Source organism: Gracilinanus agilis, chromosome 1 (assembly GCF_016433145.1).
Source record: "Gracilinanus agilis isolate LMUSP501 chromosome 1, AgileGrace, whole genome shotgun sequence".
NCBI classification, from domain to species: domain Eukaryota; kingdom Metazoa; phylum Chordata; class Mammalia; order Didelphimorphia; family Didelphidae; genus Gracilinanus; species Gracilinanus agilis.
The window spans coordinates 267,586,864-267,614,140 of NC_058130.1; the positions used below are offsets into that span (position 1 = coordinate 267,586,864).

A 27,277-nucleotide genomic window follows, 5' to 3' on the forward strand; every position below is an offset into this window, starting at 1 on the left:
CTGAGAATGAAAAAATGTTCTTCGTTTTCCTAGGACAGAGCCTAGCTTATACTTTAAACATAGATAGCAGTCATTTGGTCATATCAGTACTAGAAATATCACAGAATATTCAGGTGACTGCAAAACTTCCCCTACTTGAAAGAAATGGAATCCTTTAACTCTTTGTCATTCTGGCTATCAGCTATCCTGGAAAATTTTTGTGGCAAACAAAAGTTTCATTTGTGGGGACCTTCATCTCCACATTTGTCACTTTTCTTATCTTGTTAGAACTATATCACCTCAATTTCCCCTTGTTATTTAGACCTAACTTTTTTTTCTTTGTCTTATAAGTTTGTTACTCTTGCTAATTATCTATCTTAACTAATTTGCCTTTTTACCTTGTCTTACCAACTTCCTGGTTATTCTTACTTGTCATCTTTCTACCCCTTGGGTCTTCCTTGGATTCCTCTCTGTAGGTCTTTCTAATCCTTCAGCTCATTTCTTCCTTCTTTGATAAAAGATTTTCCCAAGATTTCTCTCCCCTAATCCAAATTCACAATATTAAAATTTTCCATTGTCTTCTTAATTCATTTTCATTTTTTAACTAAAGTTTGCCTCCTGCTAATTTTCCTACTGGAGTTAGCAATTAAGTAAGATAAGGTTCTCTAGGTATTCCTATTTGGGGATTGCTAATATTGGCAAGTAAATTCTGGAAGCCCTAGAACAGTACAAGAACTCACTCAATAAAATCAGAGCATGATAGGCAATTAGATGGGCTGTCTACTGAGCTAGTCTGTCAGTCCATATGCTTTGGGCACGTATCATAGATGGACAGTGAGCAAAGTTTAGAATCAAATAGAAAAACTGGCAGGATTCCATTTGGAAAATTATACAGTACTTTTGTATATATACATTTTTATTGCTATATCTTGTTTTCATATCACATATTTTTCTATTGAATCCTAACCTCCCTACCCCTTCCCTGTTAGATATCCCTTATAATAAAGAATTATCAAAAGAAAAGAAAGAGAAAAAAAAGATATGCAGAACTTAATACAGTACTTTCAGTGATTTCAGGCTTCTCTCTGACACAAAAGTCTTTATCTTTGCTCCATAATCTCTGGACTTCCGTAATCTCAGAAGAACCATAATAGCAGGTGAATCAAATGCAGTGAAAATACATATAATGTGGCTAAGTAAGGAGCAACATATTATCACTGATGGTTGATTTATGTGTAAAATCTAGTGTAAAAAACTAGAAAACAGGGACTAACCAGTCTTATAGCTAGAGCTAGAGTAAAGATCGCCAGCAATAATATTGTAATCATGCAGAATACTAGGTGAACCAGAGAAAAACCTCCATCTGGCATATTAGATAGATTTTCTGTGGAAGATTTATGCACCGATATGTATAAGAATCTCAAAATGGGAGGGCATATATACCCTCATCAATTGAGAGATGAACCCCACACCATTAACATACTGGACCCATCAGAGTAAGTATGAAGGTACAGCCTGTTCTATGATATCTTGATGTTTGAAATGGTCAGGTATTAGGTATATATACCTAGATAGTTGCATATTTTTACACAGACCATATCAGTAGTGAAAGATATCACTTTATAATTACCATTCTTAATGTTTTCCCATGGTATTTTTCTTTATTCTTTTCTACTCTCACTTATCCAGATAAAACACATATTAATGCATATATTTTAATATGGCTGAAACAAACAGCTGGGGAACGGGTAAGGGAATATAAAAGTGAACTCCAGAAACTTCCTTTGGGATTTACTTCAGTGAAGTATTAGAATGAATTCGTGTGTGTTTAATTTTTCTTTCTAAGTGCTTAATCTAACAATTTATCTTAAGGAAAAACATGAAGAACAGCTGCTTACTACCTTGCCTCCACCAACACCCTCCCAGATAAAAGCTATTGGTGTTGCCATTGACAAAGTGGTAGAGGAGTTTGGCTTAAATAATGAAGACTTAGAACAAAGACTTGAAATAAAACAAACCATGGAAAAACTGTTCCATCAGAAGTTACCAGGTATTCTCTAGACTTGCCTTTTGATTTATATAGTAAAAATAGCTCTCTTGCTTTACTCACTGGTGGTGATTTTTAACCATTAAGGGAACTGGACATGCTCTGTCTTGAAGCTCTTTATATATATTGTCCACATCCAAGGTAACTACTTATATAGTTAAAGGTTCTTCTTCATAATTTTTTTCTTAATCACACATGCTACAGTTGTCCATGTTTAAGATTCCACAGAGTTCTCACATTTTATATCTCTATATTATACTACGTATAATATAGAGAAAGAAAACATTCCTTTTCACTTTCACCTATTAAAAATCATTTTTAGTTGAGTAAAAGCTAAAGGCTTTGTCATTGGACAAAAGTACCAGTCCAGTACTTCTTTATTACATAGAGGTGACCCTGGGTTCTTAAAGACTGTATCCCAGTAGGGTACAAACTCTTAAAGCTTCTACCATGCTAGAAAGACTTTAACTATGCTCCTGGGGACAGCTTGCTTTTTGAAGACCGACCTAGCTAAGAATTGAGAATCTCATCACCAGTAGACTGGCCACTAGGTGATGAATTTTCTGGCCATGGCAATCCATGAAAATAAAACACAAAATGACCACCCTTAGTTCTTTGTAGTCCCCTTCTCCTATGATAATAGTATAGTGTTGGAAGCACAGTTTTTAGACCATGTGTAAATATTATCTCAGCTGTTGGTTTTCTAAAATGTGAAATATTCGTCCAGGGAATATTGAGTAGATACTAGAGGAACTGAATCATCACTATTATCAACCTCCACAAGGGATAACAGAAGATAAAATGAAGTTAAAGCTAAATGGAAGTATTGCTCCCAAGTTCTTCTTGCAAAGACAAGTAGAAGAATCAACAGAATTGGTTTTATCTTATCTTCTATCTCTTATCAAAAAGCAATGGAGCACTTGGCCATCTTGTTTTGGTTGTACTCATGAGCATAAACAAAAAGACTACTACCCTGAAGATAATTCTAGTTTATGCACTGTTCAAAGGAAGAAGTTTTTTGAAGACCCACCAAATTGTCAACATAAACATTGTCAGTTATTTCAGTGCAAAGATGGCATAGATAATAGTGAAACATATTAGAAAATATAGTTCAGAATTTTTTAAAAAGAGTGGCAACAATGACTTACGGACAGTATAGAAACCTCACTTCTACATATCATTAATACTTTCTTTGGGAAGAAAGTTGAGAGGCTCTGAGCAGAAGTACCAAATCATATAATAAAAAATAAAATTTGTTAATAAGCAGGGAACAACTAATTATCATATTGGAACTCTTTCCAAAGAAACTATATCTTTCCATTCAGATCATTTAATTATTAGAACAAAGATCAAAAATAATACCTCATCAGAAAAATTAACAATTACATATCATATAATTAAAACAGCTCCAACTTGACCGAATTAAAACTGAAATGAGTTATTGATACAAAAATAAGGAAACAGATGTTGACACAGAATGACTATTTTTATAAGAAGTTTTTTATAAAACAGTTGACCACAGTGAGAAGACCCAAAGAACCTAGCAGTTCTTAGCCAACAATCTCCTTTCCAAGCAGAAAGATATGACAAAACTGCTTTAGAATATAAAAGAATATAAATGCATTTTTAAAATGCTCTTGCATGGCAGGAGTAAAATTGCTTCATAAAACAGGGAGATGCAATGAAGGGGAAAACAAAATAACAGGACATTTGACAAGAAATACACTTAACCAAGAGCATTTTATGATGAAATTAGGACAAAATATCTGATGAGAGGATTCTAGAGAATAATATTTGTCAAGATTTGTGACAATTTTTTTGTCACCTTTAATGATACAACCACCATATTTGGACTTTTAAAGTGATAGTTACTGGTGTATTATCTTAGAAAGTAAAAATGACACTGAAAAAATAAAGATGAGAAGAACAGGTGGACTAGATCAAGTATATACAATAGAAATTATGTGAGAAGTGACAAGATTTTGAGTACTTCAAAAAGGGAAAGGATATTAAATGATTTTTAGAAGTCAATGAATAAAATGGTATATAAAGGACTTGTGGAAATTTTCATGCACTGTTGATGGAGCTATTGTTATGACAGATACTTTGGCATTAACTAAAGTCAACTTTATGACACAGTGCAACTGCTACTAAGCTTATTCTCCAAGAAGATGAAAATAAAAAATATTTATAGCATCACTTTTTGTACTAGCAAAGAACTAGAAGAAAAGTGAGTGCTTCATTGATTGGGGAATGGCTGAAAAGTTGTAGTATGTGAATATAATTGAATATTACTGTTCTAGAAGAAATGACAAATATGAAGAAATCAGAGAAAATTAAGACCTTCATGAAATGATGGAGAGTAAAATAAGCAGAACCAGGAGAATATATGATGAGCATAATAATATAAAACAAAAAAATACCTTGAAACATTTCAGAATGCTCATCGAATACTGATGGTTTCAGAAGACTGAAGATGATGGTGTAGACCTCCTATGTTTTTTGGCAGAAACACATGATGAACTATTAAGATAAGGGATACATTTTTGGTTCCTCAGGGCCAATGTGTTGATTTGTATGGCAGAGGGGAGGACTTATTTGGGCATGGGAGGTATTGGGAAATGGCAATAATGTAACAAAAAGGAAGAACATCAATAAAATAATAGGGGATGGAAATCATGGCCATTATTACTTTTTTTTCAAGGTAGGAGAGAAAATAATAACTCCTGTTCCATATGCCTATTTTCCCATCATTACAAAATATGAAAACAAGCCACAAAAAATTGAGAGCATCTTTGATGAAAGTATTAGAGAGAATGGTGCAAATGATATTCTATGGCATATGTTTTCAAGAATAAAAAATTCCACTGTGTATTTTTTGACTTTAAAAGAAGACAAATATTTAAGTAAAGCACAATACCCCTGTAAAGAGACCCCTAACAAGATGTCTCCTATATGTTAAAATAAAATTTATTTTTAAAGTATTTATTAAATTTAACAACAGAAAACTTTTATTATTAATATCAAACAAGGTTTAAAACAGATGTATGCTAACTAAAGGTACTTGCGTCTGTCATGGAGGATGTCCATTGTAAAGTCCAAATTGAAGAGACCTATCTATAATTTTCCTTATAGATAGTGAGGACCTCCAGATGTTTCTCTTTGTGGATGACATTGTGTTGACTGCATCATGCCTCAAAGATTGCAGCCTCCCAAATAAAATTCAAAATCTTTCAAAAGAGTGAACTACACAGGAAGAATTTAGGACTTGTCAAAAATGCGATGTGCAGTTGCATGGTCAGTACATAGAACTAATCCATCAATTGTTATATGAAATATGTACTGCAGATGGACAGTTACCCGGGCCCAGAATTGAAAAGTTGGATTGCATTTGGGAAATTTTATGTTCATGAATAACCCCTAAACTTCTCCATGAAATAAAAACCTGTGTTTTTCTTGCTGGTATTCTTCCATTAATGCTGTAAGAATACCATATTCCTCCAAGGAATAAAGTTGTGAATTAACAAAAGGGCAATGGAGACATACATTGGATATGAATAGGCTGCAGCAAAAAAAATACCAATATATTGTATAAAAGAAGTAATGTTAAAGATCATATTGTCAGTGTACAACTGGAAAAAGAAGTGCATTAGTTAATAAGAAGAGAAGCATAGCCAGTAAAGACAATCTGCATACTTTATTGTTACCAACATAATGTCAGCCTACCGAGAGCCTAAAAGATAGACCTCTCAGCAAGTTGCATGAACTCACTGGAGGAGGGCATGGATAGGAGGCACACAATGTTAGAAGGCATGGATGGGTTGTGTTCTCCACTGCTGGAAAGAGCCCTCCTAATTAGTGAGATCAAAGATTTATCTAAACATCAAATAAAGGTAAATCTTTGGTCACTGGCCATTTCCACATGTAAAAATAAGTTTAGCTAAGCCACAGAGGCAGTATGGTGAAATGGAAAGATCCCTGGATTTGGAGTCTCAAGTTCTGGGTTCAAATCCTGGTTCTACTACTTACTTTTCCTCTCTGGGCTTCATTTTGTAAATTGAGACCACATTTGTAAAATTAGTTGGTTGAATTAGATGATCTTTAAATCTTTTGAACTTTTTTTTAATAGAGTTGAAAATGAGTTTATAAAAGATGTTTTATGAATACTTTGTAAAACATTGATTTCTCAGATGGTCAGCAGCATTACCAAACTTCTATTATAAATTTTCCTTTTTTTCCCCCTAGTGTCTTTTGTTGTTTTCTGCAATAAATTAAGGCAAATGATTTATGGGTGTTGCTGTCAACATTATCAAAAGAATCATCAATTATGTCTGAAAGAGTAAGCAGTACTGTAAGGCTTGTGTGTACTTTCATAGAAATAAGGGAAATTTTTTTTCTTTCTTGATATACCATATGCCTTACTATATTATATACAATAAGTGCCTTTCTGAAAAGTTGGCTATAAAGTAAATCATTTTCCAGTTATTAAATTGGATAGGTTTATAATGGAAAATATGTTGTAATCCCAAGAAATAATTAGTGACATGAAAACAACAAAAAACTTAAAAATTACATGAAGGAAAAACAATAGTTTTCTGACAAAAAATAGTAATACTCAAAATTAAGTTGCACAGTACAAATAAAGAATATAAACTTAAAATATTTTGCCAGAAACTGCATTTCCTTGAGGCTCGATCCACTGGAAAGGGGGATGTGTCCTGTCTTGTATAGTCTTTTAAATTCAATCTATGCCATTGTAAGTATTCTTAAAGAGTTGTTGTTTCTAAAATGATTATCTTGTGTAAATATTTTTGTGACATGTTTGTATGCTTTATGAGATATTTATTACAAGAATGGTTCAGGTACAAAGGACCATTTCCGTGATTTATTTCCCAAAATAGTAATAGTTCACATTTTAACAAGAATTGAAAGTTTACAAACCACCTTCCTCGCAACAACCCTCTGAAGTAGTAGTATAGGTTTTCGCCCTGGAAGTAACCTGGAAGTAAAGGTCATCTAGATTAACCCCCTCAACTTACAGATGAGGAAACCGAAGCCCAGAGAAATTGTGACTTGCCCGGATTCACATAGCTAGTTAGTAAAAGAGCCAGGATTCAAGAGACCCAGGTCCTCTGACTCCAAGGCTGGTGCTCTTTCCACTTTACCACAATGCCTCTATGCAGTTAATATTGACAGGATCTTTTTAAAAGGAAAGAAAGAAGAAAATAAATGTGGGGTTACAATGAAAAGTAATGTTTGTTGTATATTTGTTTCCCGGCCCTTTTAGATTTTGTCTTCCATGCCTTTCAAAATAATGTTGGTTTTTCAAAATACTATATTTGAATCTCTAGTCATTTAACTGTAGCATTTTCTGGAAATTATGCCAATCAATGAAACTCATTTTCTGCATAAAATATAAAATAATTATAAGTGAAAATGCAATTTCTTGGCTTATTGAAACTATAACACTTTAGCGATGAAATTAAACTAGACTTAACTTGCATACACCCTCTTTATTTGTCCTAAAATTTAATCTATATTTGTTTTTATGTGTGAATATATATAACTTCATTCCCTCATTTGGGAAGGAAAAATAAAACTTGTCTCCTTTATGATACGTTTTCATAAATTAAACTTTGCTGATGAGAGTATTTTTATTTTTAGATTGTTCTTTAAGATTGTATGGGTCATCTTATAGCAGATTTGGTTTCAAAAATTCGGACTTAAACATTGATGTTCAGTTCCCAGCCACTGTAAGTATGAAATGTTTTTTTTTCTAAGACCATAACAAATTGTGACAAAATCTTTATTAATATGATTTCTATAAGAATATGGTCAACTTTATTTGATCTTTTTCCTTTGGAATGATTTCAGATAACAGTTTTAATTGAATAGTCTCTACAGATAGCTACAGTTCTGCTATTCTTTTGGATCTGGAAAATTGCTAGGTTCTGTTCTTTTTAAAAAACTAAAAATTCCTTATCATGGCATTTTGTTTTAGTTTTCAAAAGACAAAATGGATTTACTTCCATAGTTTGTACCCTCAATAAAACACACTTAAATATAAAGCATTATTCCAGGGTACCATTATGGGCAAAAAAATCAGTAAGTTTTGTTCACAAAGTTTTTTAATATCAAGCAGTCCAGAGGACTTTCACTTTCTAGTCTAATGGTTATCAAACTTTTTGGTCTCAGGACCCCTTTATACTCTGAAAAAAAACCTGAGGATCCCAAAAACCTTTTTGTTTATGTGAAGCTGTAATCTATTGATTTTTATAATATTAGAAATAAAAGCCAATAAGTTTTAGATTGTATTCATTTTTTAAAAGAAAAATAATAAACTCATCATTTATTAACATAAATAGCATTTTATCAAAAATAACTTTCCCAAAACAAAAAAATTTAGTGAGAAGATATTTTATATATTTTTGCAAATCACCTTAATGTTTGGCTTAATAAAAGATAGCTACATTCTAATCTCTTCTGCATTCAATCTGTGGCTACATATTATTTTGTTTGAAGTATATGAAGAAAATCCAGCCTTCCACAAATATGTAGTTGGAAAAAGGGGAAGTCAAAATAATATCTCAGTACTATAAAAATAGTTTTAATCTAGGGGGCCCCTAGAGGATCCATGGACCATTCTTCAAAAACTTCCATTCTAGTCCAATTTTTCTTTTTAATTATGTACCATTTGATAATGGTGGTTGTGGATCACATATCTAGTAAGCTTTTAAGGACCTGTATTTGCCATGTATTTATATCGTCTGTAAAGATTCTGGTGATAGAATTTTAGAACCGGAAGTAACCTTAGAGATCACTTAGTCTACTTCCTCCCTGTCTTCTTATTTACAGATGAGGAAACTAAGACCCAAAAGGATTAATTTACTCAATCAGGCCTAGAGGTAACAGGAGAGCTGTGCCTGATACCCAGGATTTCTGGTCTATGTAGATTTCTCTACATTACAGTCATGATTAAGAACCAAAACAAGTTTCCATTGTCATCTACTCTAGCCCTCTTGTGCTTCCTTGGTCTTAGTAACCTCTTATTTTTATTGGTCATGAACAGAAAAAATGTCCTAAATTTATAGAATGTTAAATATTTACTCATAGTTAATAATCTTTTTTTAATAATTTAAAATATGCAAATTCAGGAACTTTGCTAAGTTTTTCTTCGTATATTTGTACCTCTTTGAGTAAAAATTTAAAAGCCTCTTTTAAAATTATTTTATCTTTGTCTACCTGACATAGTTGAGAAACTTGATTGTTCTAGAGAAGAGAAATGGAGATGTAGATTGTTTTGTAGCCCTCCCCTTGCCTGCTCTATTTCACTAATTTCCCTCCTCTCCCCCTGTCCTGTTAATGCTCTATTCACTTCAGCTTCCCTAGTTTTCTGCATACCCATGGGGATTGGTTTTTTGGCTACTTGGGCAACTCACCAACCAATCATAAATTGAAAATTGGAAGCCTTTAACCTTCGAATATTCTGATCAGTTATCCACCCAATCGTAATACTTCTTAGTTGATCCTTGTGTCTTTGTGTCAACTGTCCCCAAAGTCTTCCACAGGTGAGGTACTATTAGTTATTTAATATTCCAGTTGCCTCGATGCCCGCATTCCAAAGTGTAACTGTGTAAATGGTTATTCTTCTGACTATCTTCATCCTTTTAAAGGGAAAGTTTTGTGTCCTTAATAACTAATGCACATGTGCCTTTATTAGACTGTTGTCATTTCAATATCGATATATACGTTTCTGTTTTGAACTGTACTTCATCACAATCGAGATTAAAACACTTGTGAACTGTTATTTTTTTTGATGTATTTGGATTATTTCATAGATGACTCAACCAGATGTGCTCTTACTTATTCAAGAAAATTTAAAGAACAGTGGTAAGATGTATCATATATTTTCATTTGCACTCCTAAAATCATTCCTTTTTGTTGAAATTGTCCATTCAGTTCTAATGTTTTGGGAAAATGGAACATTAGATGTATATTGATTGAATATATGTGTTAAAGAGAATGATATTTCCTGATTCATAGGAAATTATAGGATTTAGAACTGAAAGGGAATCTACCTCTGGATCATTCAGATTACATAGTCTAACCTTCATTTTACACGTGAGAAAATTGAGACCTAAAGACATGAAGTTGTTCTCCAAAGACATAGGATTTGAGCCAAAGCCCTCTTAATTCCAAATGTAGGGTTCCTTCTATTATACAAGGCTATTGATCCTACTAGTAGTTCTATTATCAATAGTGTGTTAGGTTAAATATGATTATGTTTATGGATGAAGGTTTTTCCTACATTTAAAAAAAACTGAATTAGATTAAAACCAAATATATCAGGCCTAATATCTTAGGTTAAAACCTAATATAGATGGCTTGCGTAAATCATACATGCTTGTGAAATTAGATTAGAATGAAAGATCTTGGAATTTTAGGGACCTTGTAAATAATCATTTAAATACTCTAACCTTCATCCTACTCATTTTCCACAAGAAAAAATTGAGACCCATGGGAGGTTAACTGACCAGCTTAAGATCATGCACCCAGTCCAGGATTCTTAAATCCCAAACCAGTGTTCTTTCCATTGTACCCTGCATCTTCGAGCCCCCTAACTCTTATAGTAATGAGTAAAATTAAGGAAATTTCCATTGAAATAAATAATTAACAGACTACAGTTGAAAAAAATGTGTTATTGTCTGTTCCCTTTTATGATTGTTCCTTAACCTTAATATGCATGCACATGGGACAGCTGTGTGTGTGTGTGTGTGTGTGTGTGTGTGTGTGTGTATGTACATATATTACATAACCACATCTTGGCTTTAAACCTGAAGTGAGTTTTGGAGAAGTATTCTAGGACCAAACTAAATTATATCAGTCCATCAGAACTTTATATTTCTTGTATTCTCAATAGAATACTTTGGGTTTTATTCTTCAGTGTTTCAGGTGCAGATAACCATTGTCTAAAAATTATTTTTCTGATTGCCCATAGCACATCAAAAAGGGTATTTTTAATAAAACTTTCATCATTGAGCCTGGGAAATAAAGGTAGACAAAAGCAGTTTATCCTACTTTCAGCACAAAAAGTCTCTAAAGAGAAGATGGCAGCCAAAAGTTAACATAAGCAGAAGTGTCAAGCCATGCATCATCTGTTAATTTGCCAGTTGCTGATGTATACTTGCAAAACATTTTTCTTTTTATTATGATCAGAATACAAAAGGTAGCATTCCCTGTTGTGATAAATGTGAAAGTTTATTTTGATAATGGGGTATGGGTTTATATTTCAAGAGACATATTTGAGCTATCTTGGTATTGTGTAAAAAGCACTAGCTTTAGAGTCAGAAGACCTGGATTCAAATCCCAGCGCTACTATTTTCTGTCCTTGTGGGAGTCATGGAAAACATGAAAATATCACTACCATTTGAATTGGTGTTTTCCATTTCCATTTTGATTTTGCCAAAGATCCATCAATCAATAAATATTAGGTACCCATTTTGGTCAGCCACTGTATTAAACCCTGGGAATTTAAAGACAAAAAATGAATAGTTACTATTTTTTAAATGTATTTATTTACAATATTTTTCCATTGTTACATGATTCATGATTTTTCCCACCCCTCTTCCTTCCCACCTTCCAGAGCTGACAAGCAATTCCACTGGGTTATACATGTAACATTGTTCAAAACCTATTTCCATGAATAATCACTACTCTTAAGGAATATACAATCTGTCAAGGAAGATGACAAATACATATATCCCATGGAAGTATGAGGATGGGGATGATAGCTATGACTCATTTACAAGAGGGAATGCTTAGATGAGAAGACATCCTCTACCTATGCAGCTTAGAGCCTTAGATGGGTACAAGACTAAGCAACCTGTTCAGCATTACATAGCCTGTGTTTGTGACAGAATGTGACAGATGCTGGACCTGATGCCAGGTCTTCTGGCTCCTAGACAGGCTCTCTTCTACTCCAGGCTTGCTATCTCTCATATATATACAGAATCAATACAAGGTCTTTGGGAAGGGAGCTATTAGCATAAATGTCCAAAAACTTCCTTTTAAGGTTGGTAAGAAAGTTGGTTTCTATATAAGTGGTAAAATAAATTTTAGTAATAGTCACAGTATTTCTACATTCATTATCTTTTAGTTTGCAACCCCTTTAAAAATAAATAATGTTATCTATTACATACAACATATATTTTCCTGTCAGCTTTTCCCATGGCATTTTAAAAAATAATTTAAAAAGAAAATATAGTAAACACTTCTACTGGGTGGTCTGAGGCTTGTTGGGACTCTTGACTCAAGAGTAACAAGCTAAAGTAGGACTGAAGATGATTTGGGTATCTGCACTAAGCCCACCACCAATGGGGGCCTCCAGGAACAGAATCACTTGACTGTCTGAAGACAAGAGCCTGCCTAAATCAGAAACAGCAGATCAAAGCTTCCATGCCATTCAGCAGTTGGGTTGGGCCCCATACGTGTCATTGCACTTATAGTTGGACCGAAATGACAAGACTCAGCCCTCCCAAAAAGTTGTACAATTCCTTGTAGACCCCCCCAGTATGTGTATCTTTCATTTTTATTCATAGCTTCAAGGTACTCCTTTTATTGGTAGTTCTCTTTTAAAAGACCATATCAAAAAAAATTGTCATATTACTTGTATTTTATCAAGTTCTGTTTTTACAACGCTTTTATTAACACGCATAATATTTTTTTCTTTCCCCAGAATCTTTCATTGATATTGACGCAGATTTCCATGCTAGGGTTCCAGTGGTGGTATGCCGAGAAAAACAAAGGTCTCAGTTTATATCTACTGTTTATAGGCATTAAGATCACATAGAACAATAGTCAAATGTATGAAATCGTCTTGTAATTCAATTACTAGAATAAGTTGATACATATATTATTGTTACACAAATTTAATTTGCTGAATTGGAGCAGTTCAGGTACACTTTTTTTTTTAAGTCAATTCCATGTCAAAGAAACAATTGGTGGGAGGAGAACATTTCTCACCCATTTCAATTACCTGACTAAAACTGATCTTCCGCTAAATTTTCCATGCTCCATTTTGGATGCATTGTGCACTAAAAGATGTATTAGCATGAATATGTCCATCTGCCTATCCATCTTTAATCACATAAACAGCAATTCTGACTCCTTAGACATGTGAATGCCTCCTTTTCCCTAGACACATCCTCCTATGCTTTATAATACACAGTTTTACTGTGCCTATTTTTAATAGAATTAGCTTTTTCATTCTTCCTGTTTCTTAGAAACACAAGTAGTTTCAGCTCAGTAAATTTTTTTTATTAATCTATTTAGAATATTTTTCCATGGGCACATGATTCATGTTCTTTCCCTTCCCCCCCCCCAAACTGACAAGCAGTTCCACTGGGTTATACATGTATTGTCGTTCAAAAGCTATTTCCATATTAATATTTGCAATAGAGTGATCATTTAAAGTCAAAATCCCTAGTCATATCCCCATCAAACCATGTGATTGATCATGGATCATGTTTTTCTTCTGCATTTCTGCTCCCACAGTTCCTTCTCTGGATGTGGATAGCGTTCTTTCTCATAGGTCCCTCAGGATTGTCCTGGGTCATTGCATTGCTGCTAGTAGAGAAGTCCGTTACTTAAGTTCAGTTGTGCCACAGTGTATCAGTCTCTGTACAATGTTCTCCTGGTTCATTCTGCATCAATTCCTGGAAGTCTTTCTAGTTCACAGCTCAGTAAATTTCAAACTAAATTTAGACACCAAATGAAGTTTTCAGACTTTTAGGATTGTCATAAATCTTAATTTGAGGGAAGAAAAAACAGTTCTCTATCTTGAGGAGGGTTTGTTTTTTCATTTTTTCAGTGGCCTCATTTGTAAAGTGAGTGCAGGAAATGAAAATGCTTGTCTGACCACAAATCATTTGGCTGCTCTTGGAAAACTAGAACCTAAATTGGCCCCATTGGTAATTGCATTCAGATACTGGGCAAAGGTAAGTATAGGTACTCTAAATACACTCATAGATCCTTATGTGTAAGGATAAATTTACACATGCACTACACTTTTAAGTCTTAGACTGTTATTTTTATTATTTTAATTTTGATATGTATCAGAATCTCTTGATATTTTCTGGGTAATGGGAGAAACTTTGAAATCCAAAGAAGGAATAAAAATTTTGATATTTTCATTCCTTAAAGGCAAATTAGTACTCTTTAAGCATTAAATTAAATGCCCCCCTTTTATTAAAAATCAAAGGAAATGTTACATTTTAATTATAATTTTTTCTTTGGTTCCCAGACAGGGACAGGATACATTCAGAGTGTCTTGAGATTTTAAAGTTAACGTAATTGAAATACTTAGTGATAGAAAAGTGCTGCAGAATTTCAAAAATCAAATTGAGGTGCTAATACAATTTCTCTTGAACATTTAGAAGTGCAGGTGATCATATAAGTATATATGCCAATATATACAATAGCCAAATAGCAGGCACATGAAAGTTGTTTATCCTGTATAATAGGCAGAATTAATAATATTCTGTCCTTTGTATCCAGCCATCAGATAACAGTAAGCGGTTCATGAATTGGAATTTTTTTCATGTGGTGGAAACAGATATGCCTGAATCCACCTGTATTCTATTCGTTTCTTCTTTAACCAAAGTTATGCATGTGTTAAAACAGGTGGCCAAGTTAGGTATGCAGCTTAGGGCAGTTAGCGACACAGAGGATTAGACCTAGAGTCAAGAAGTTCAAATCTGGTCTTAGACATTTACTATAACCTGGTGACCTTGGGCAAGTCAAATAACATCTTTCTGCCTCAGTTTCTTCATCTCAAAAATGTAGATAATTAATAGCATATTATTGATAATAAGACAAAGCCAACCTTACCTACATAACAGTCTAAGCCAGTAACTTTTGTTATTATAACTAACTGAGCCTTTGACTTTAAAACAGATCAAATCAATAAGTTTACTGAGCAGTCGTTATGTGCACATGACCTGTTTGATTAGAAGTCAGTTTGCTAAGCCTTTTACACTTTACTCACATGATTTTCTTAACAGGTGGTTCAAATTGATGAAGGTTATGTTTTTATATGTAACCAGTCTTAGAGAATAAAAAGTTTAGTGGAAATAGACTTCTTGTATACTTTTCCCTCCTTCTATTATAGCTTTGCTGTACAGATCATCCTGATGAAGGGGGCTTACCACCCTATGTATTTGCCCTAATGACCATTTTCTTTCTTCAACAAAGAAAAGAACCAGTTCTGCCTGTATATCTAGGATCATGGGTAAGTTTCACTTTGTTTAAAATTATGGAATTGTTTCTTTTACAATAAGTAACATTTACTTTGGAGCATAATTTTCATAGTTTTGACATTGAATTCATATTTCTCTTCTAGGCAGGCTAATTCAATTCAATTAAATATATTTAGACACTAGAGAACATTCAAAATTTAGACAAGACAGCTTTTTAAAAAATAAGAGCTAAGTAAGTACCCTAGAAATTGAGTGTTCAGGGAGAGGAAAGAAGGAAGACTACTGGAAGTTGATCTTTAAAGAAAGAGTAGAAATTGGCCAGCAAGGGAAGAAGCTATTCTAAGGATAGAAAATAACTTAAACAAAAGCACAGAAATGGGCAAACTCATGGTCTCTTTGAGAAATAAAGTAATCTAATTTTGCTGAAGAAAAGCATACATGTTAAAGAGAAACATGAATTACAGTTTAAAAATTTGAGTAGTGCCAAATTGTGAATGGTCTTTGAATGTCATGAAAAGACTCTTCAACCTTGGCATCAATAGGAAAAGGGAGCCACCAAATATTTTTGAGCAGAGTAATGACATGACTATATCAATGTATAAGGATAGATTAGACTAGTGGGTAGAGAATAGAGGCAGGAAGAATTGTTAGGAGACAAAGCATTTAATGATTAGCAGGTTACTTTCTGTGTAGTATATCTCTGAGGTACCTGACTTTTCTGTTTTTTCCCAAAAAGAAATGTAAGCATTTAAAAGTGTTAACTTTATGAGAAGTGGAAGGCAGGTGCAAAGCACAGTGTGTAGAGAGCTGGCCTATGGATCCAGACCTGCTTTAAGTCCTGCATCAGATAACATTCTGGCCATGTGAGCCTGGTCAGTCATTTGGCCTCTGTCCCAGGTAACTCTTTAAGACTATAGGTTATAGAACAGTTACCTCTATGAATTGGGAGGAGTTTCTCCTCACCAGGAGTTCTCTACACCAGTAAAATCACGGGTGTGTAGGTGTGTGTGAGCGTGTGTGTGTGTGTGTGTATATATATATATATATATATATATATATTCTTGAAAGAAGAATAAAGTATACTCTATTCTAAATACACATATACACACAACCTAGATAAAATAAACACATAAATATAAAAATAAGCATATATTTAATGTAGGTTTCTTTCTACTTAAATTTATTTATAAATTCTTAAATCCTGCCATTTGATCAATTCTACATGGCAATATAAATAATTAGAGAAAATAATATTTTTGTAATCCCTATGAATTCTTTACTTTTTTTTTAACGCCTTAACTTCTATCTTAGAATCAATATTAAGTATTGGTTCCAAGGCAGAAAAGTGAGAAAGGACTAAGCGTTTGGGTTAAGTGACTTGCCCAGGGTCACACAGCTAGGAAATGTCTGGTGCCAGATTTGAACCAGGACTTCCCATCTCAAGGCCTGGCTCTCTATCCACTGAGCCACCTAGCTGTCTCGTGAATCCTTTATTCCTAATTTCCAGATTATTCATCTTAATCTAATCTTAGGATCATGTGATTTTTAGATCTGAGAGGGACCTTAATCCTCTAGTATAATGACCTAATTTTCTGTTTGTGCCCTCTGAGCTTGGCACAATGATTTATTTATGATAAACACTTAATAAATGCTTTTTCATTCATGAGGAAATAAAGCCAGAGAGCCTTAATGTCTTTCCTGAGATTACGTTCATACAATTATCTTGGCAAAGTGTGTTTTAGACTGAAATCTTCTATTCCAAATCTAGTTCTCTTCTGCCCATTCTGTTTCCCTTATGTAAAGAAAAGTATTTGTATATACTTCTGTACAAAATAATATTTTGATACTTCTATCTTCATCTTGTACCTTCAAATTTTATACACATACAGAATTACTTTAGGAATGGTAAAACTTTTTATTCTGCACATAAAAGGAGAAGAGGACATATGATCACCTATACTCCAGCTTTCTCTTCCTTTTTGGTCTTCACCTTCTTTTTCAACTGGGGAGTTGTAGAAAGAAGGGGAAAGGTGACCTGAACTAGAGATGTTAGGTTGCAGCAGACTGGATTGACTTTCATTGGGAAAGGTCCTGAGATTTGCAACCTTCCAGGACTAATCTTGCTTTTATTAATTCAGTTTGGATTAATGTAAACAACACTAGATTTGACGAAGAGGCATTGCTATATTCTTATTCCAGTTCCAGATGCTATGTTAACTCAATAATTATATGTTACTGGACTTATATCATTTGAGCATTTAATTGGAAGTTCTCTCAGGTCTTTTCCTTCTTTGATTCTGTAATATCTGTAGGTTACTAATGTCTGTGGTAACATAATTTTCAGTGACAGGTTCATTCCTATCAGTTTTACATAAATTGCAAAATAGAGAAGCATTTCTTAGAAGAACCCTTTCACTTTCCACTTCTCCTAATACCCTAATTTCTAATGTCCTTTTGTTGTTTTCTGGCAATCCCAAATTCCCTACTCCTCTTCAGCTTTCCTTTCCTATTCACAACTCCTATTTTCTTGTACTATTCTCAGCTAGATTTAAATTTATTGATTAAAGCAAATTACAATGACTTTTGAAAAACTCATAATCATAAACATTTTGTTAGCTATTTGCATTAAAGAGAAAAAATAACTTCTTAACCCACATGGATTCCTAATTAGTTCTTCCACTTTCTACCTCTGAAGAATAAAATAGACAATGTATACTATTTAGTATCATGACATTTTTAAAATATATTTTATTTTCCCCCCAATTACATGTAAACATTATTTTAAGCATTTTTTTTTAATTTTGAGTCCCAAATTCTCTCCCTCCCTTCTACCTTCCCTTTGCTAAGGGGTCAGTAAGCAATATGATACAGCTTTTACATGGAAATTTATATTCATATCCATATATTAGTCCTTTGTGGAAGAAAAAGAAAAGGAAAAGGAAAATATAATATGTTTTGGTCTGGATTCAAACTCCCATCAGTATTTTCCTCTGGAGGCAGATGGCATTTTTCATCAAAACTTTTGAGATTGTCTAGGATAGTGATGGGCAAACTATTCCCTGCGGGCCAGATCCAGGCCTTAGTTTACCCATCACTGCCTTAAGCAATTCCCTAATCACTATGCCCCTACATCCCGATGTAGTGATTAGGGAATTGCTTAAGGCAGTGAAGGAAAAACTATGGTCTAGATCTGGCCCTCGGGGAATAGTTTGCCCATCACTGGTCTAGGATCATTGCATTGCTAAGAATAGCTAAGTCACTTGTAATTGCTTCAAGTAAGAAAGCAGTAGATTGAGAGCCGCCATTTCTTCACATATGCTAAACAAAACTTTTTTTAAGAGGCTAATTTAATGTTGTAGATGGTTCATCGAGATTCCATAAGATAGGGGGTAGCTGGGTGGCTCAGTGGATTGAGAGTCAGACCCAGAGACAGGAGATCATGGGTTCAAATCTGACCTCAGACACTTCCTAGCTGTGTGACTCTGGGCAAGTCACTTAACCCTCATTGCCTAGCCCTTACCATTCTTCTGCCTTAGAACCAATACCCAGTATTGATTCTAAGACGGAAGGTAAGTGTTTTTAAAAAAAAAAAAAGATTCCATAAGATCATCCCTAATATAAATATATTTTGTAATGGAATTTTTTTAGTACATTACTTATATAAGATTGATAAGCATTGCATAACATTAAATACTATTTTTAACTTTACTAAGATTGTATTTGTCCTATTTTCTTAGATTGAAGGATTCTCATTGAATAAACTAGTGAACTTTAACCTTAAAGAAGTTGAAAATGATTTGGTGATTTGGGAACAGACTACTGCTACAAGAGATGACGAATCATCTAAGGAAACATCTTTTAACAGAGGAAAGGTCTGATCTCATTTTATCCATTTTCATTATTAAACTAAGAATCTCAGTCAATTTTTTACTAGCCAAGTGATGATTATTCATGTTCTAAATTATTCATTCACGTTTCTTTCACATTGCTTTTATTGCTCATTTTTTTTGTTCATCTCATTGCTTGGCATTTCTGATGCAAGATGAAAAAAGGAGGTAAAATTCAAATAATTCACATTTTTTCCCCTTTTTTTATTTAAAATATTTTCCCATGGTTATATGATTCATGATCTCCCCCCCCCCAAAACTGACAAGCAGTTCCATTGGGTTGTACATGGATCATTGTTCAAAACCTATTTCCATGTTATTCATATTTGCAGTAGAGTGATCTTTTAACATCAAAGCCCTAATCATATCCCTGTTGAACTATGTGATCGATCATATGTTTTTCTTCTGCATTTCTGTTTCCACAGTTCTTTCTCTGGATGTGGATAGCATTCTTTCTCATAAGTTCCTCTGGATTGTCCTGGGTCATTGCACTGCTGCTAAAAACTAACATATATATTTAAAATAGCAGTGAAAGAAATGTCATGAGGCAATTCAAGACTAATTTTCTTATATTTCCCCCATAATGTTATGACTAACATATATAACATATATAACTAACTGTCATTTCAATTTAGAACTAAGACTAAGTTGATCTTCAAGTCACTAGATCACAGGGAAAATCCAGGCTGTGGACTCGGCTTCATTACTAACTTTAATTAAGTTAAATTTCTTTAGTTTTCGTAGGGTTAAAAGAGATTACCTATAGGCAAAATTCTTGACTTCTAGGTGAAAATAATAAAATCTATAAGTAATAACAATGAAATACATAAACATTTTTTGAAGACGTCTTCTGAGAGGAAGCATGGAATTAGGAATTAGGAATTAGCAAGACCTCTGTTCAAATCTTGCCTCTTATATATACTAAGTGTATTACCCTGGACAAATCACGCAAACCTCTTAGTGACTCAGAAAACACTAAGACTAAATTGCAGAGCAGGTACTTCAGCCTTCATTTGTAGAGAGAATCCTTCATATCAATTGAAAAGGTTTCCCTTCAAGAGTCCAATATCACTCCTTTCAACCTTAGTATTTAACTTTAATATTAAAATTTGTCCTCAAAATTTCCTGTCTTTATGACCCCCAAGTCACTTAACCTATTGCCTACCCCTTACCTCTCCTGCCTTAGAACCGATACTGTGTCGGTTCTAAGACAGGAAGTAAGGGATTAAAAAGAAAAAAGGCTTGTGCAAAAGATGAAAAAAAATAGGCAAGATGTTACGTATTAATTCAGATCCCTTGCTAATTGTATGTTTGTGGCTTATGTAGTTTTCTGTCTTCTACTTTTGTCACCCACAAAAATTTTCCAAATTTTGAAGCACCAGTCTTCCATAGTATTTTTTGAATATCAAAGTATGGTTTTTCTTGGCATGTTTCAATGTTTAACAAAATGAATTGGAGTAGGGAGAAAGAGAAACAAAGAAAGAGTATGTTGTAATTTATAACTACTGTGAACTTGGAATTAGGAAAAACTTGGACTTGAGTTCCACACTTGATAATAATACATATGTACTACCTTTGTCATCATAGACGATCTGTCAGTGCTAAAGGCAACTCTCTGAGTCACAGATAGGCCACTGATTTGTATAGTTAGAGTTTCTGCATTAGGTATGACACAAAACACTCTTAAAAAACTGTAATGAAGAGTCCTAGAGTTTCTGATGGCTAAGGATCCCAGAAGTCATCTAAATCTAAAGCATGCTAGAAGCATTTATAACCTCCTACAGCATTCTGGAAAATAGTTTCTGCTTAGAACTCACTACATAAAGCACTCTATTCCACTTCTAAGCAGTTCTAATTTTTAGGAAATTTTTCCTCATATTGAACCAAAAGTTGCCTACCCATAACTTCTGCCTGTGGGTCATAGTTCTTCCCAATGCGACTTATCCTTCAAATATTTGAAAAAAACAAAAGGGGCAGCTGGGTAACTCAGTGGATTGAGAACCAGGCCTAGAGACGGGAGGGCCTAGGTTCAAATCTGGCTTCAGACACTTCCCAGCTGTGTGACCCTGGGCAAGTCACTTGACCCCCATTGCCTACCCTTACCACTCTTCCACCTATAAGTCAATACACAGAAGTTAAGGGTTTAAAAATTAAAAAAAAAAAAAAAAAAAAAGGCCAGTAGTAATGAATCAAGAATCAAGAGGCATGCTTCTTGTTCTTTAAACAAGTCATTTTATATCTTTGTACCCTGTTTTTTTATCCCTAAAGCTGGAATAATTTCTTTTTTTTAACCCTATCTCTGTCTGTTCAAAGCAAAAGAGCATTAAGGGAAAACCAATTGAAGTTAACTGACTTGCCCAAGGTCACACAGCTAGGAAATGTCTGAGGCCAAATTTAAATCAGGACCTCCTGTTTCTAGGCCTGGCTCTCTATCCACTTTAGGAAGCAGAACTAAGAATGTTATACTACTCTTCCTATCTTCCCTACATTTCAGATTTATCAAAACTGGTAGTAGCTTATCTATCTGTACCCTTGTCCCAAATATGCCAGATATATCAGTGGACTGAATTTTTAGCAAATACAGCCAGTAAGGGCTCAGGAGGAATTGATGTTGAGAGACTGCCTATATAATAGCTGACACAGTAGCAATTTAATGGTTACCAAGAACTTTATACACTTCACATTTCCATTGAATGATTATAACATCCTTATGAGTTGAGTGCTATCATTAGTATTATTCTCATTTTATAAATTAAGAAATTGACTCAGATTTTGCCTAGAGTCATAAGAGTAGTAAATAAAGCAAGATTATCAACCCAGATCCTAACTCTTTAATTTCACTTCCCTTTCCCCTACACCATGCTATATCAATCAGATCCTAATTCTATCCAAAGTATAATAAAAACTGATGACTGATGCATAGCTCGTAATCAGGTTTACCTTCATATGAAAGGATTTTCACTTTTGGACCTCCCCTTAGGTTTCATTTTGCTAAAACAGAATCTGCATGATTTTGTTTTTTCTGATTGTTTAGAAAAATGTAATGGTGAAGTTTGTTTATGTTTTTATATTACTAGGTTCCATTGGTTTTTGGCCTAGAAAACCAGTGTTCTGCACCAGTTGGGCAGCTCTGGGTGGAATTGCTTCGTTTCTATGCTTTAGAATTTAATTTGAGTGATTTCGTCATCAGTATACGTGCCAAAGAAGCTATATCTCGTGAAGCAAAGGATTGGCCCAAAAGGCGCATTGCTGTGGAAGGTATCCCAAATTTTTCACTTAAAAAAAACCCTAAAAACTAGAGCAGATCTAACAGCATGTATTTTATTTCAGTCTTCTTTCAGCACTTTCATACGAGGTGTACTAGAACCCAGGAGTGAAGTAACCAGTCAGGATCCTCCTTGTACTGGAGTGCTACATGTCATTTTAGCTCAGTACAGTCTCATGCTTAAGATACCAGTTTTTAAAAACTACAGCATAGGCAGTATCCAAATCACACATTCATTGAATTTAAATGATTCTATAAAGTTTTAAAGAAAATAAAACCTGACTATAAATCTTTACTTCTTGTTCAGTTTTCCCCATTTTATATTATTTCATTAGCTTCATGGACTCCAGCAATTTCCAAACATGTCATGATGTTTTGAAGCCTCTAAAAATATTTTAAATATTTGCATATGTTCTTTTGCATAGGGATTGTTAAACCAAATCTACATTGCAATGAAACACTGATACATTCAGTAGGCATTGGAAAGTGGGCTGGCCTCTTAAGCCATTTTCAACTTTTAGAAGTTTAGACCGTTCCATAGTTGAAACTCATATAGAAATCTAAATTTTGCCCCTATAAAAACATTTTTAAGAACTTCATAATAATAGCTGAAGGAATCTTCAGTATGGGATTCCCTTATTTTTGCTTGATTTTTTTTTTCAAGCTTTATGTTGCATAAGAGGGTTTTTTGCATTTTGCATAAAATTCTATGTGCAGTCATGGGGATCTCACATTTTTAAACCCTCCCCTGCAGTTTCTCTGGCTCAGCTCTTCTGGCCAATTGCCTACCCTGCTGGAGTTTTAGGGGAGGAGAGCAGATTGTGAGAAGTGGTGTCTCCTCCTCGTGCCTCCCTCTCACCCCTGGAATTCAGTCCAGCCAGTTCAGTGATGGGGCTTCACAGGGCGGAAGAGTGGAGGTAAGCTCTACAAAGTGACTGGCTGAGTGGGGGAGGCAGAGCACTCAGCAGAGCCATTCAGTGTAGGATGTAGTCCCTAAAGGCTTAAGAGCCAGATTGGTAATTTCTTTTCCACTGCCACTATCACATAACTAGATAAGAAAGGGATACTGGAATTGTGCAAGGCGGGTTGGTTTTAGAGAATTTTAACATTTGGAGTTGCTTCATGTGAGAGATTTCTTCATACAAGAGATAATTTTTTTCCCCCTTCATCTTGACTCCCAAATGAAAATAGCCACACTTGAGAAATAGGATTAATTTTGCTTGGTTTGTTGTTATTTTTTAATCTATAATACATTGATTGCTTTTAAGGCAAAATATAAAGGTACTCTATTTTTTGTTGTTACAGATCCATACTCCGTTAAGAGGAACGTGGCAAGAACCTTGAACAGTCAACTAGTTTATGAATATATACTTCATTGTTTAAGAGCAACATATAAATATTTTGCTATCCCACACAAAAAAGCAACAAAAACAACCCCAAAAAAACCTCTGAATACAAATATAGATGCCTCTGAAACTTCCAAACAACTAGAAGATGATGTAAAGCCTGACCCTGAAGAACAAGTAATAAATAACAAAATCATGGTTATTGATGATTGTATTGATGCTACCAATACTGTAGAAACCTTCAAGGCACATCAGAGAAATGCTATAAAGATGTTTGATGGTTTTGAAAGCCCAACAGAAGAGGTAGGAGATATGCAAGTTGTAATCAACCAAGGGGACTTCGATTGTATCATTGAAGAAGTAATTTTTGATGATTCTGAGGATTTCAAACCACGTTGTGAAGAAACAGAAAGTGGAAATGAGGAGGAGGAAGAGGAGGAGGAGGAAGAAGAAGAACCTGACATAAGACAAGACTGGCAGAAAAATTTGACAACTATGAATCAAGAATTAGATGAAGACAGTGAAAATGGAGAATTGCTTGCCCAAACCAATGACCATGATATGGAGAATGACAGCATTTCAGATTTAGAGAGTTTCCAAAACATTACAATAACTGAAAGGGATGACTTTGTTACTGTAGATGACAAAGCAGACATGGATGAGGAAAGCACAGATGAATTAGAAGACTCAAACAAGTTTGCATATTCAGTACAGGGCCAGACATCAGAAATCATTAACTCAGATGATGATGAGGAAGAAGAAGAAGAAGAAGAAGCCAGGCCTACCATCAATGAAAGAGATACTGTTGCTGTACAAGATGAATTGGACAACACAGATAGATATAGGGATGAGGATGTCCTCTCTGAAGAGGATGGATTGGCTCTTCCTGTTAAATATGAAGATTTGAAAGAACTTAGTAAAAATGTAGATGAACCCTTGCTAATGGAATTAATTGAAAAGCAACCTCTTAAGGAAGAAAATGCATTTGAGGAAGATTCAACTATAGATCATTTGGACCTATTTTATGAATTTAGTAAACCTGTCTTCACCAAAGGCAAGGTAAAAAATTTAACCTCCAAAGAAACAGCTCAAATGTAATTAAAAATTTTGTGTATGCAAATTTAGTTTTTATTTATTTGAATGGACTTACTGAACTGATTGGTAGTTAATTAATTATCCATTCAATCTTTAAGCCTAATTTGGTTAATTAGGCTCCTTCCTAGATTTTAGCAGTCCCTCAGTTTCCTGTTCAAAACTATTAAAAGTTGCTGACTATTCCAACTGTACTATACCAAATCCTACCTCTGATGATAGTTTCACTTTGAGAAGTTACAAGTGTAAAATATTTACTAGAGAAAGTTAGGAATGACCTCCATATTGGAAAGTGCATTTAAGTCTTTTTGCTTTTCCCTTTCTTGTAGCCTCCTACTGTAGTATGCAGTTTATGCAAGCGAGAAGGCCACCTAAAGAAGGATTGCCCTGAAGACTTCAAAAAAATTGAACTGGATCCTTTGCCACAATTAACAACTAGATTTTCAAATATCTTAGATCAAGTTTGCATCCAGTGTTACAGTAAGTTGTTGACATTTCTTACTAATTTCTAAGAACATTAAAAGTTAGGCTTTCAAAAAATTGCCAAATTAGCTGATAGCTTAAGATATTGAGAAATAATATTTGGTTATTCATCTTTACTTAATTTCTAACTGTCCTGCTATTCAGTGTTCATTATAAAAATTCCTTTAATATATTTCTTAACCTTTACCTTCTTAGAATCAATCTTGTCTGTAGTAAGGGCTAGGCCAGTGATGGCTAACCTTTTAGAGATCAAATGTTCAAACTGCAACCCTCACACCACATGTGAGCCGCCCCTTTACCCCAGACAAGGGAGAGAGGAAGTACTCCCATTGGGCTGCTGGGCAGAGGGACAGATGATATGAGAAATGTCCTCAGGCAGGATAGAGAGAGGAAGGGGAGCAGTCCCCTCTGGCATGCGTGTGCCATAGGTTTGCCAACACAAGGCTAGGCAGTTGGGGTTAAGTGAATTGTATTGGGTCACACAGCTAAGTCTATGACTAGATTTGAGCACAGGACCTCTCCTCTATGCCTGGCTCTCTATCCACTGAGGCATCTAGCTGCCCCAATTTTTCTCATTGTTAGGGTTACAAATTTGAACTGAGATGAGTAAAATTCTATAGTAAATGATACTCTTTTCATTTTAAGCATTATAAATAAAAGCAAGTATCCAACTAGTCAAAGCCATCTCTTTGTCTTACCAGTGTTTTTTAATTAACAAAATCTATTTCATCTTCTCATCCCACCACATACCTGCCCTCTCTCCTACCCATGAAACAAAACAAAACCCACAAAATCCCTTGAAACAAATATACTTAGTCAAACCAAACAAATGCCCACCTTGGACATGTCCAATATACTATTGAGATCAGTCATCTCTCTGAAAGGTGGATAGTCTTCATCATCATCATTTCCCGGAAATCATAGAAGGATGATTGACGTTCTTAAGTCTTTCAAAGTTGTTCAAAAAAGACCATATTAAACAAAACTATGTTTTGAAAGTTTCAAATTGATCTATCAAAACCACTCTTATTTTTTAATAATATCAAAGTGTAGTCTCTCTAGCTAAGATAATTTCAGTAACTCTTGATAATTTATTATTACTTTCTTAAGATAGGACTGTTGTTTGTTACCCACTCAGAAGATGCTTAGAAATTTGGAAATAGGAGTTTTTTAACAAAAACTTTATTCTTCTAGCTTTTGAGCAAAATTTTGAAAGGCTTAAAAAGTGTTTCTACTTATTTTAAACAGAGGATTTTTCTGCAACCACTTTAGAAGATCAGGCTCGTGAACATATACGGCAAAACCTGGAAAGTTTCATAAGACAAGAGTTTCCAGGTAAGATTATTAATATTGTATTTTTTTCTTAACTTAACATTTCTAAAAGACCAATATTTTGTTCCAAACTTACTTGGGGAAAAATAAATTATGTATCTGGTTGTAGTGGATACAGAAAATCCTAGTACATCAACAGGATAAATATTGAAATACTATTTTCATTAACAAATACCATGCATATATTTTGTTTCCATTTGAAGTTTTAATCAAGTTTTAAAATCACATCTCAAAAATAACTTTTTCCAAGTAGAAAATATAATAACTATATATGCTATTAAAGATGCTATAGGTGTTATCTAGAAACTTTTCCATCTTAAGACTTTTGACAGTGACACATTTATCTTGTTTTATATAGTTTACCTTTAATAAAAACAGACTTTGAGATAAGAGATAGGATTCTAAAACAAAGCAGAAGTTAAGAAAGAACAATGTTTGTCTTCAGTGAGTGAATTAGAACCTTAATTTGTGTATTTTTTTACATTTGAAAGTTTTAATTCTAAATTGTTTTTTTTTAAACATTTATTAATATTCATTTTTAACATGGTTACATGATTCATGCTCCACCTTTCCCCTTCAACCCCCCCCCC

General features: G+C 34.1%; 1 protein-coding gene across 1 annotated transcript in view; it reads left to right on the top strand.

Moving 5' to 3' along the window:
• Positions 1-27,277, top strand: part of TUT7 (terminal uridylyl transferase 7) — an 89,485-nt gene that overhangs the window by 16,895 nt on the left and 45,313 nt on the right. The window contains exons 5-15 of the mRNA XM_044661422.1: positions 1,852-2,029; positions 7,691-7,779; positions 9,865-9,916; positions 12,762-12,831; positions 13,896-14,022; positions 15,195-15,314; positions 19,020-19,154; positions 22,247-22,427; positions 23,740-24,839; positions 25,202-25,352; positions 26,604-26,690. Coding sequence (XP_044517357.1) covers positions 1,852-2,029; positions 7,691-7,779; positions 9,865-9,916; positions 12,762-12,831; positions 13,896-14,022; positions 15,195-15,314; positions 19,020-19,154; positions 22,247-22,427; positions 23,740-24,839; positions 25,202-25,352; positions 26,604-26,690 — 2,290 coding nt within the window. The remainder of the gene's footprint in view (positions 1-1,851; positions 2,030-7,690; positions 7,780-9,864; positions 9,917-12,761; positions 12,832-13,895; positions 14,023-15,194; positions 15,315-19,019; positions 19,155-22,246; positions 22,428-23,739; positions 24,840-25,201; positions 25,353-26,603; positions 26,691-27,277) is intronic.